General features: G+C 45.6%; 1 protein-coding gene across 1 annotated transcript; it reads left to right on the forward strand.

The window, feature by feature from the left end:
* Positions 1–6,950: 6,950 nt before the first annotated feature.
* On the forward strand, positions 6,951–11,238 carry LOC117836274 (formin-like protein 4). The gene is made up of 4 exons (XM_034715666.2): positions 6,951–8,489; positions 8,586–8,785; positions 9,516–9,757; positions 10,253–11,238. Exons 1-4 carry the CDS (start codon positions 7,171–7,173, stop codon positions 11,036–11,038), a joined length of 2,547 nt encoding a protein of 848 aa, XP_034571557.1. The 5' UTR covers positions 6,951–7,170; the 3' UTR covers positions 11,039–11,238.
* Positions 11,239–11,559: the final 321 nt, after the last annotated feature.

Consider the following 11,559-nt stretch of genomic DNA (forward strand, 5'->3'; position numbering starts at 1 on the left):
AATTAGGATCACTGGCCATGTAGTGTAAGTCACATTCAAAATTCCAAATGGATTGAAGCCATCTGATGCAAGTCCCACCCAAACATTATATGGATCACTTGCAAATGCACTATACTTGGCATCTACGTACCTCCATGCCTTTGAGTTAGCTGGGTGCCGCACTTTCCCATCTTCAACCAATTCTTCCTTGTGCCAACGCATATGCGCCGATGTGGTCTCGTTCATATATAATCTCTACAGTCGAGGAATAAGTGGAAATACCTCAGAGATTCTTCTTTACTCCACCAATGCCATCACCACCACACTCTAAATATATATTTTTCCACCTACTCTCCCCACATTTTGTACATGCGTTCAGCTTCTCATACTCTTCTCCACGGAATAACACACAAGCATTAGCACAAGCATGAATCTTTTGGTAGTCGAAGCCAAGGTCTCGAACTACCTTTCGAACTTTGTCCAGGGTATCTAGGACACAATGGTCCTTGGGGAGCACATGGCAAAATAATAACAATACTTGCTCTATAGCATTGTTGCTAATACCGAACATGCACTTAATCTGATATAGCCTCACAATACAAGATATTTGGGTAGCCTCCTTGCAACCTGGGTACAGTTCTTTCCTAGCTTCTTCCATTAAGTTAAAAAAATTTCTTGCTGACTCATTTGGCTGCTCAATATTACCACCTCTAATTTCACCATGTATGGCACCACTAATTAGCAATGAAAGCAGTTTAGTGCATGAGACGCCATCATCATGATCACCTTCTTCACCTTCACAAACGTCCCGATCATCATCGTCCACAACAATACGTTTAGCAGATCTGCCAGTATGATGTTGTTTTTTGTAATACGGATCAAACCCTCTAATATTCAAGTGCAACTCAATAACTTCTTTATTTTGATATGCCATGCGATGACATCCTCTACATGGACAGGGCGCAGTCTATCCTAGAAAGGTGCCATCAAAGGTATCTTCAATGAATTTAGCAACTCCGTTTTGCCATGAAGCATCTGTATATGACAATTACATCCAACTACGATCCTCATGATCATGTGCCATATTGCAAAAAACCCAACTAATAATTTAAGCACATGTTTGTACTACTATACAACGCCCATGTCGTCCCACGTCGAGAGATCGTGGAAGAGTAACAAGGGGACTCTTCCTTGGCACTCGGCAACTCGCGCGCTAGGGAAGACGACGGTAGGCGGCGATCATGCGACGAAGGCAGCATCACGCGAAGAAGGGGAGGAGTCGTGCAAAGGAGGGGAGGCGATGCTAGGAGGTAGATCAGAATTAGGCCTCTCAGCTCGTGAAAGAAAGGCCTGCGATATGCGTGGGCTAAAATAAAGGCCCACCAACATAACCAACAAGCTGGCGGCACCCACAAACTCATCTATTACAACCATGCGTTCCCCTACATTGCAACAACTATATATTATTGCAATAGCACCTTCTGTCTAGCAACGATTCGAGTGTTTGTTGTTATAACCAAGATTTCTTTTGCAACAATAGCATTTTCGTTGCTATATCTAATACTAGTTGCAATGATACATATTAGCGTTGCACTATCTAAGACGCATTTACAACATTATCTATTTTTGTTGCTATAACCAAGATTTCTTTTGCAACAACACCATTTTTGTTGTAATAACCAAGATTTCTTTTGCAACAACACCATGTTCGTTGCTATATCTAAGACTCTTTTGCAATGCACGATAGTACTTATCACAACATGTTATAATCGTTGCAATATGGATAACTATTGCCACCACTATAAAATAGCGTGGCAATAACGTCGCTGCAATTACAACCAACATATATTCATTGCGATATAGCGTACCTATTGCAACCACTAAAATTTTAATTGCAACGCTACAAAAATGGTGGCAATATGGCACCCTATTACAACCAACAAGGACTATTATCGTAATAACCCCTATGTATTGCAACGAAAATCGTCTGTTGCAAAAAAAAACCGTGGCATTAGTGACAAAACCTTGTAGTGTAGTTTCTTGGCTTGGGGCTATTTACACCCCATTGCTAGTGATTTCAAGTGTGTTAGAGCTTGGAGAAGCTGTAAGCTTGTATTCCATATATACACAAGTGCTCTATCCACCAAAGTGCTCAAGAAAAGATTAAGGCAATTAGCATAAGGCTTAGGTCTTGATTAGTGCTAGTTTAGACCTATTAGCCTATTGTTTGGGGATTAGCCAAGAGTTAGGGGTTTGCACACCTCCTTGTTATCGATGCTTCCGTGCACCAAGAGTTGTAAATCTGGGGCAATCCAGGGCTTGTAAGTCATGCAAGGCCCCCCAATTGCGTTTGTGGAGTGGTCGCTAGTGCTTGTGAAAGGGAGGATAGGCCCTTGGCGTTTTGCCGAAGCTCTACCAAGTGAAGAGTGGCAAAGGAGCATCCGAGAGAGGTTAGGTGAAGACCCATAGCATGTGGGGAAAGCACGTCTGCTATCCTACGGAGTTACTTGACCGGGGAGCTTGTGCCTTCGCATGAGCATTCCCTTGAGAGGGGCTCCATCAATGAGGACTAGTGGGAAGCTGAAAGTGCATCTAGGCCTCTAAGTGGGTTTTGATGAATTGAATGACAAAACGATTAAAGAACTAACTTGTTTACTTATGATTGTGAGCAGGGTTTTATTCTCATATTTATGATGTAATATTGTCTCATAAGTTCAATATGTATTATATGGCTCACAATAAACAAAAGCAAGCAAGTATGATCAATGACAAGCAAGGGTGAAGTAAAACTTGGGGATATTTTTTATGGTTGATCTACAAGCCTCCAAATCATGTGATAACTTGATTGGCAAGTAAAGGGATCATTAAGAAAACAAGATTAAGAAAAGAAGAGTGATATTCATAAATTGATATTGCAAGACTTCATGTGCATATGATAAGAGACATGAGCTTATGTGTTACATATTGGTCTTGTTATTGGAAGTTTGCAATTCATGAGATAATCTTTATCAATCAAGAACAAGCATTTGAAGAGGATTTCAAATGGGATTTCATTGTTGATGTTAAAAGCAAAGCTAAACTCAAAGTGGTAAGAATAGGTGAAGAAATCAAGCAAGATACCAGAGCGAGGGACTAAGCAAGTTTTGGTCAAGTCACGGCTTGGACTATGTGTGTTTTGCTAAGGTGAAGTGGTTGGTATCCGGAGGGTTTCGAAGTATCATATCTAAGCCTTACCAAGGGAATCAATGCAATACATCTAATCTACTATGATTAATAAAATGGAGTGACTTCAGGATTCAAGTATACCTTATCATGAACAAGGGAAAATCTTAAGTCACTAGCTCAAGATGGATGTGCTCAAGATGATAGCTATGTTGAGAGCCCTCAAATGACTATTGATCAAAGTATGGTATGGATGAAGACTTACAAGCTCAAGTGGATGATATAGTGTTTATATTTATTCTTAAGTATAGGTATGCCGTACTATCATGAAGGACACAATATTTGCTAATTGACAACACCAAAAGTTCTCTTAGTTGACCTATGTGAGATTGGCCTTGAGAAAACCCTCAAGTATACTAACTATCCTAGCTCAGCTAACAATGGTCGGTTCAGCCAGTGGGTGGACCGAGAGTAAGTGTTTGAGAGTTTTGAGGTAACACAGCCAAACCGGTCCGATCGGTTTGGTAGACCAGTCTGGGAGTTCAGTGAGCTAACAGCTAACTCAAGCAACCCGGTTTGACCAGTTTGGCAGACTGGTCTGATCGGTCTAAGGGCAATGGCTAGTTTTTCAAACTAGACCGGTCTGACCGGTCTAGCAACCTGTCTGACCGGTCTAGCAACCGGTCTGACCGGTTTGATCAGATCCAATGGCTAGTTTCTGGTTTGTGGGGTTATTGTTGGAGGTATGCCCTAGAGGCAATCATAGAGATGATGATATTCTATTTGTATCCATGATTTGTATGTTGTGTTCATTGAATATCCATTGAAGGCTACTTGAATTGATTTGCAATTATGTGAATTGTATGTGAAACTCTTTACTTGTATGGTTATTCTAAAGTTGTCCCTAGTTGGAGTTCATGTGAGGACACACATGAATATTAGACTAGCACATGTATTAGTTGATGACTATGTTTCACAAGTCATGGACATGGAGATGTTGAACTAATAATATGGACACATGTGGAGACATGTGCTAGGACTGACCCAACACGAGAAGTAGTTCTCTCTTTAAACAACATATACGCTTTGTCCTTAGACCTGAGATTGTCGCATGTATTCTAGATGTGGATCGACCTACTTAGGGACTATCAAACGCTACGCCATAACAGGGTAGTTATAAAGGTAGTTTTCGGGTTTGTCAAGAAGCATGCTATGAGACATGGTCAATCAAGATGGGATTTGCCCCTCTCTGATTGAGAGTGATATCTCTGGGCCCCTCGAGTGATCGGATCCGAAAATGCATGGCCATGCTACGTACGGTTAAGAGTTAAGCTACAAAGGGATTCCGAATCACAAGATCGAGAAAGAGCGGTCAGCTTGAAGCTAGACCAAATATCATGAGGCAAAGGGAATAGCATGTATATTATGTTGTGATGGTTCGTCTGATATGATCTTCGTGTGCATATAGGAGTTGGCACGTCTTGCTAGAGGCCGCTACTGACTATTGGGCCGAGTAGGAGTACTCGGGCCATGTCTATACGTATCCGAACCCATAGGGTCACACACTTAAGGGGCTGGAAGCCCAATTCGGATCTGATCCGAGTTGGATTAGGTTTAGAAGTACTAATGGGCCTCAGATCCAGAGGCCCGTCAGGAACCTCTATAAATAGAGGGGTGGGGGCGCCCTAGGGTTTACACCTTTTTGGCGAAACACACCTGCCGCGCCTCCCACGCCGTCGCCTGTTGCAACTCGCGAATCTAGCAGTCCAGCTTGCGACGCTTCCTCCCTGCACGTGTGGATACCTTGGAGGTGTTGCGCCTGCAGCACTTGGACGAGCCGCCGACGAGCCACCGATGAGCCACGACGAGCCGACGACGAGCCGCGGCACCGGAGGCGATCTTGCTGCACGTGGACGAGCTGCTGAGGAGCTGCTGGACGTGATCGACTACGTACGACTACGTTGATCGACTACGTACGACTACGTGATCGTCTTCACTGCATCGACGCATATCTACATCTTCCGCACCAGTAGTGCGTCGAGTGGTAATCCCGTGATCCTTATACGGCAGTTCTTCCTGGTTATACGCGGTAGATTTTTTGAATTGCGCTAGTGTAGCCTACCTCGTATCCCAACAGTTATATATACCCCTTGGTGCCCTTCTTGCTGGGTTGCTGGTTACACACGACTTGGACATCATCTAGTGACCAGAAAAGCTCTCCCCAACCTCTCTTTGTGAGACTTGAGTGATTCTTGAGAAATCTTTGAATTGGTTGAGAGAGTGATCTTGAGTGAGCATTAGTGAGCTGAAAAGAGCAATCCATAGCTTGAGCACTTGTAGTTCGCATCGAGAAAGCCATTAAAGCATTTGTTACTCATGGAGGTGTGCCTTTTAGATGGCTAGATGTTGTCCACCCAAGGTGTGGTGAGCAATGACAAATTTGTGAGGGCTATGATCTTGCCTCCGCAAGGAAAAAAATCAACTAGTGGAGATGAGGAAAGTGGTTGAAAGAGATCCGGCTTGTTGGAAGAGAATTGAAATAGACTCGTATTCCAAAAGGCTCCTCAACAAACACATAGGATTCATTATGGTGAATCTGAACTTCAAGTAAACAAATCCTCGTGTCTTCATTTTGGTTTGCTTCACCTTTTAATTTCTAGCATTTTACTTGTGCTTCCACTTCGATCTACTTGGATGCGCTTGTCTTGTGTGCAGAGACTACTTTTCCCTGTTGGAAATCATCTACAGAAGCCGCTCTCCAAGTTTGGTTGGTGCTACAAGTCAAGTAGGGACTCGAGCAGCACTTGTGTGCCACCCTGCCTAGACTGGTCAGGTGAACCGGTCTGACCGGTTTGACCTGAGCAGTGCTGCTGAGTGGGTTGAAGTTTTATAAATTGATCAACTTGCCTATTCACCCCCCTCTTGGTGACATCTCGATCCTTTGAAAAGTTTTGCTTTCCGATACCTTGGTAAAAATCGTCGTGTTGCGGTGCTAGGAGTTTGCATTCTCTACTTCTTTTATCTTCCATATTTCTTATTGCACTTGCATTTCATGTTTACCTTTCATAGAATTACCATCTGTAGTTTATAGGATTAGAACCTAGGGTACAAAACTCTTTTTTATAGGTGCTTGGAGCTCTCTCTTAGAGTGTCACGGTCCCTTCAAGTCGTAAATTTTAATTTACAGGGAACCACCTTAAAGACAAATAACCTTGAAAATGATAAGTATTAAAGAGTATTCTACCAGGACATCCTCGCTGAGGGAAAATTAGCTCTATAAAATAGAAAAAACAACTATCATAAAAAAATAAACTGTTAAATGAAACTAGCATTTTATCACTTAACCTGTTAAACTGTTAAATGAAACTAGCATTTTATCACTTAAGCTGTTAAATTGACTTCTTCCTTATACGACCATCATACTTTTTTCCTCCGTCTCCAAGCTATATTTGTGTGCATGCCGGCGCTGTTGCGCCTCCTCACGTGGTAACCGCTCGGCGTACATCCTCCATGGCTCCACCTCGTGTCGTTGGCAACTCTCCAAACCGAGTGCAGGTTAGCACTATGCTGTGGTGATTTTGTAAAGCTGGGTTCACATCTAATGAAATGATGCTCTTTCGGTAATATTTTTCTAGAAAAATGGTGTCCGCTTTTGCGGTGGACCTGCATTTTAATAAAATTTAGGTGAAAAATTGCTTTGCCTGGTTTTCCATTTGAGGTAATGGGTGCGCGTTTTTGGTTTAGAAACTTCATACGAATTCAACACGAGAAAATTTGTCCGAAATGCAGAAATTCGCGGCGAGAAGATTTGACCGAAACCCCAAAAGTCAACGTTGTTATCTGAAAAGGAGGAAGTGCCATGTGTGCAAGAGACGTTCCTGTGAAGCGAACCCAGAAAATGTCGGCTTCCTTGCTCTCGCCGCACTCCTTCCTTATTCCTTCCCTCCTTTTCCCTCTCCTCAGCTTCCCCTCCCACTCTCACTCTCACTCCCTGTGTTTCTACTTTCTAGGATCTCCTCAGTCTCAACAATGTCTCTACACCTTTTTTTGAGGGCAACAATGTCTCTGCACCTGCTCACCTCACTCGTCGTCGTCTTCCTCATCCTCCCGGCCGCCGCCGCCGGGGGCGATGCCAGGCGCGCGCTGCACGAGCCGCTCTTCCCCATCGAATGGACCCCGCCTCCGTCCACCACGGCGCCCCCGGCACCGGGCTTCGCTTCGGACCCTTCCACGCCGGTATCGCCCGTCGACAACGGCGGGCCCGCGCTGCTCCCCGCTCCCCCGCCGCCCGACACCGTCACCGCAGACGCCTCCTCCTCCCGCACGGGCCCGACCCCGCGCTCCCGAGGCGGCGGTGGGACACCCAAGGCCGCCATCGTCGTCGCGTCCGCCGCCGCGGCAGCCGTCCTCGCTCTGCTCGCCTTCGCCGCCGCGTTCCTCCTCACGGGCCGCCTCGCCCGCCACTCGGCGCAGGCGCACAAGCCCCCCGGACTCGCCGCCGCCGCGCACCCTGGGCCTGCCTCCGCCGTCGTGCTGCACGCCGACGCGGTGGGCACCTCTGCGGCGGGCTCGTCATCGGGCGCCACCCCGTACCGGAAGGCCCGCTCGGAGCGCGCGCGGCGGGGCATGTGCCGCGACGTCGACACCGTCCCGAGCCCGGAGCTACGGCCGCTCCCGCCGCTGCGGCGCGCGGGGTCGTCCGATGAGGACGCCGCGTACTACACGCCGGGCCAGCGCTCGGCGGGGTCTGGCGGCGGCGAGGCCGCCGGGACGTGGAGCGAGGCGAGCGCGTCCAGCCCGCGCACCACCACCCCCTCCCGCCGCAGCCTCCCCAGCCTTACCAGCGACTTCTTCCCCCAGACGCCGGCCGCCGCAGCCGCCGCTGCAACCGTGGCGCCCCCTCCTCCGGCCCCTCCTGCACCGCGTTCCCGCCGCACTCTGCAACGCACCCGCTTCTCCGCTGGCTCTGCGTCTGACATGATCAAACAAATGGTCTCGCCACCTTCCAACCCACCGCCGCCACCCCCTCCGCCTCCACCACCTCCACCGGCACCAAGATGCAACAATGCAACACCTAAACCTCCGCCGCCGCCACCGGGGCCATCCGCTGGGCCATTTTCAGCACGCCGGCTGCTCAAACCAGAGCAACCAGAGGGGCCAAGTGTCGCCGTGCCGAGAGCGCCCGTCATGGCGGTGAAGAGGGACAATGATGGGGTGTCAATTCGGACGCAGGATGATGCTGCTGGTGATGAAGCCCGGCCAAAGCTGAAGCCGCTGCACTGGGACAAGGTCCGGGCGTGCTCCGACCGCGACATGGTCTGGGATCGGCTCAAGTCCAACTCATTCCAGTTAAGACAGGATTTTCAGAACAGACGGATGATTGTTGGATGTTTGTTACGTATTAAACCATTAGAAATTCTGATGGTGACATGAGTTCCTTGCAGGTTGGACGAGGACATGATCGAAGTGCTTTTCACGAACAATGCGGCAAATGCACCTGCTAGGGACACACCAAAGAAGGCTGGAGTACCACAATGTAGGCCTGAAGAGAAGGTCCTTGACCCCAAGAAGGCACAGAACATTGCCATCCTGCTGCGCGCGTTGAATGTGACGCTGGAGGAGGTCTCCGATGCACTGCTAGATGGTGAGAAATTCATTGTTTACTGTATATTTACGATGCAGAAATATCTACTTAATAGAAATAAGTTGACCTCATCTAATAATATCTTGGCTGACCATTAGGTACTAGGTTGTTGGTCCAATGTGTCAAGTAGTTGTGATTGGAGGGAGTACCTTTTAATTAGTTATGATGCGGACATTTCTAGGACTGATGATAATCAGATAACCAGATGCTTTATTTTCAAATTATACGGCCATGCATTAGCTTCCACGAGAACCATTTCAGAATGGTCTAGTACTGCCGGATGTCAACAATACAATCTGCGGATATCAATAATTGTACAGGCAGATATTCACCAAACATATATGATGGTATCTCAGCATTAGACCAAACTCAGATGCTTAACAGCAAATGTCTTCTATTGTGCATGTTGTTTGATTCTTCATTTTGAACACAATCCGAATAAACTTGGCAAGCCAGTCCACACAAGCATTATATACATTCTTCATATTACAGCTACAGTTGTGCAGAAATGATCGATTTCTAATACCACACTACTGTAGTTAAGGATTCACTCAATATGTTTAGACATTGGATGTTTGGAAGCTTAGTACCTTATAATGTTCATACATGTTTGGTATGAACATTATAAGGTACTAAGCTTCTGGAATGTTCGATCTGCTACATGATAGTATTCCAAGCTACTCTGTCTAGTTCTACTCATAATGTTAATTGTTACTGACATTGTAAATAGGCAATGCTGAATGTCTCGGGGCTGATCTGTTGGAAACCTTAGTAAAGATGGCTCCTACTAAAGAGGAAGAACTGAAACTTCGAAACTTTACTGGGGACTTATCAAAGCTGGGTTCAGCAGAACGTTTTCTCAAGGCAGTGCTTGATATACCTTTTTCCTTCAAAAGAGTTGATGCTATGCTCTATCGAGCAAATTTTGACAGCGAAATAAATTACCTCAGGAAATCTTTTGAAACATTAGAGGTATGACATCTCACTTTGCATTGTAATTTCTATGATATGTATCTACTTTAATCTGTATGTCTTTGTTGTTGTTCCCAATATATTGCCTGGAACCAATATGGGACACTTATTATTCAATTTTGAGACTGCACAGCAATATAAATGAATGACAGCGCAATTTCTTTGAAACAAACACACAATTTATCAGTGTATGTTTGAACTATTCTACTGATATCGGCCACTAGTCTTCAGCCATTGGCAGTTAGGCACATGTGTACGTCTGATTGTGGTCATCCATGCAACAGCTTCATATATGTAATATGTCTAGTTCTCGGTGAAGTTATAACATGTCAGTGCCTCTATAAATAATATCATTTTCCTAGCTTAATCAGCTTTTCTAACTGCACAACTTTTGATAGCACATTCGGAATTTTTTTCATCTAGTTTCAGTATATGAACTCTTGAGATGTGCAATTCTATGTATGAGATCCTGACATTCTTCACATGGTTGTGCAGGCCGCTTGTGATGATTTAAAAGGCAGTAGATTGTTCCTGAAGCTACTTGAAGCTGTCCTGAGAACTGGGAACAGAATGAATGTTGGCACAAACCGGGGTCAGGCAAAAGCCTTCAAGCTGGATACCCTGCTAAAACTTGCAGATGTCAAAGGTACTGATGGGAAAACCACTCTGCTACACTTTGTTGTTCAAGAAATCATCCGTTCTGAAGATGCAAAATCCGAGAAAGCTCCAGAAAGTCAAAGCAGAAATATAGTCAAAGATGAACAGTTCCGTAAGCAAGGACTGAAAGTTGTATCTGGGCTGAGCACTGAGCTAGGGAACGTCAAGAAAGCAGCTAGCATGGACTTCGATGTACTGCACGGCTATGTATCCAAGCTTGAAGCTGGTCTTGGGAAGATCAAGTCGGTCCTTCTGCTCGAGAAGCAGTGCACCCAAGGCCAGAATTTCTTCGCAACAATGCATGAGTTTCTCAAGGAAGCTGAGATGGAGATCGAACATGTCAGGTGCGAGGAGAAGAGGGCTCTGGGAAGAGTGAAAGAGATCACTGAGTACTTCCATGGCGACGCCGCTAAGGAGGAAGCTCATCCTCTGAGGATATTCATGGTGGTGAGGGACTTCCTATCCATGTTGGACCACGTCTGCAGGGAGGTGAGCCAGCAAGACAGGACGGTTGTTGGATCTGCAAGGTCGTTCCGTATGTCAGCTAGCACAACAGCGATGCTGAATCTGCACAGCCAGCATGCAAGGGAGAGCAACTCTGACGATGAGAGCTCGTCGCTGTAGGAAATGTGGAGGAAACACACTGAATTTTGAAACAAACAGAACCACAAGAATCTTATATAGATGAATACTGTTACATTTTATCATAGCAAACCAAGCACATATGTACTGTTGGATAAGTACGAAGATAGGTGAAATCATGTTGTATAATTATCGACGGATGGAATTCTTTTCTGTACAAAATAAATAAGCTATTGGGTGTACGGTATACCGTTGTCCTTGTTTCCAACCCGCTAGGATAGAAATCAAGTTTATTTTGCAGTCAGGTAAAGCAAACAACCAGTAATAGAAATCACTGATAATTCACTCTCCATGACTGTCAAGATTTGGAGATATATTCTCAAATTCCACTGGAGATTTGGAATGGACTGACTTTCAATAATGTAGATGTTATTGACCTTGATTTGTCACTATTTTAGGTACGTTTAGCTTGTGGATGCCTCAGAGGAAAAAGAGAGGGCGTGCAGGAGGGGGAAAAAATGAAGGTATCAGCCTGTGAAATTTATGCAAAAGTGCAGCGAACT

This window comes from Setaria viridis, chromosome 9, assembly GCF_005286985.2.
Source record: "Setaria viridis chromosome 9, Setaria_viridis_v4.0, whole genome shotgun sequence".
Lineage (NCBI taxonomy): Eukaryota > Viridiplantae > Streptophyta > Magnoliopsida > Poales > Poaceae > Setaria > Setaria viridis.

Excerpts from the sequence above, each read along its gene's own strand:
- LOC117836274 (XM_034715666.2), top strand. The coding sequence starts at position 7,171 with ATGTCTCTACACCTTTTTTTGAGGGCAACAATGTCTCTGCACCTGCTC. Across the intron at positions 8,490-8,585 it reads CTCAAGTCCAACTCATTCCA|GTTGGACGAGGACATGATCG; the intron begins GTTAAGACAGGA and ends AGTTCCTTGCAG. Across the intron at positions 9,758-10,252 it reads AATCTTTTGAAACATTAGAG|GCCGCTTGTGATGATTTAAA; the intron begins GTATGACATCTC and ends ATGGTTGTGCAG.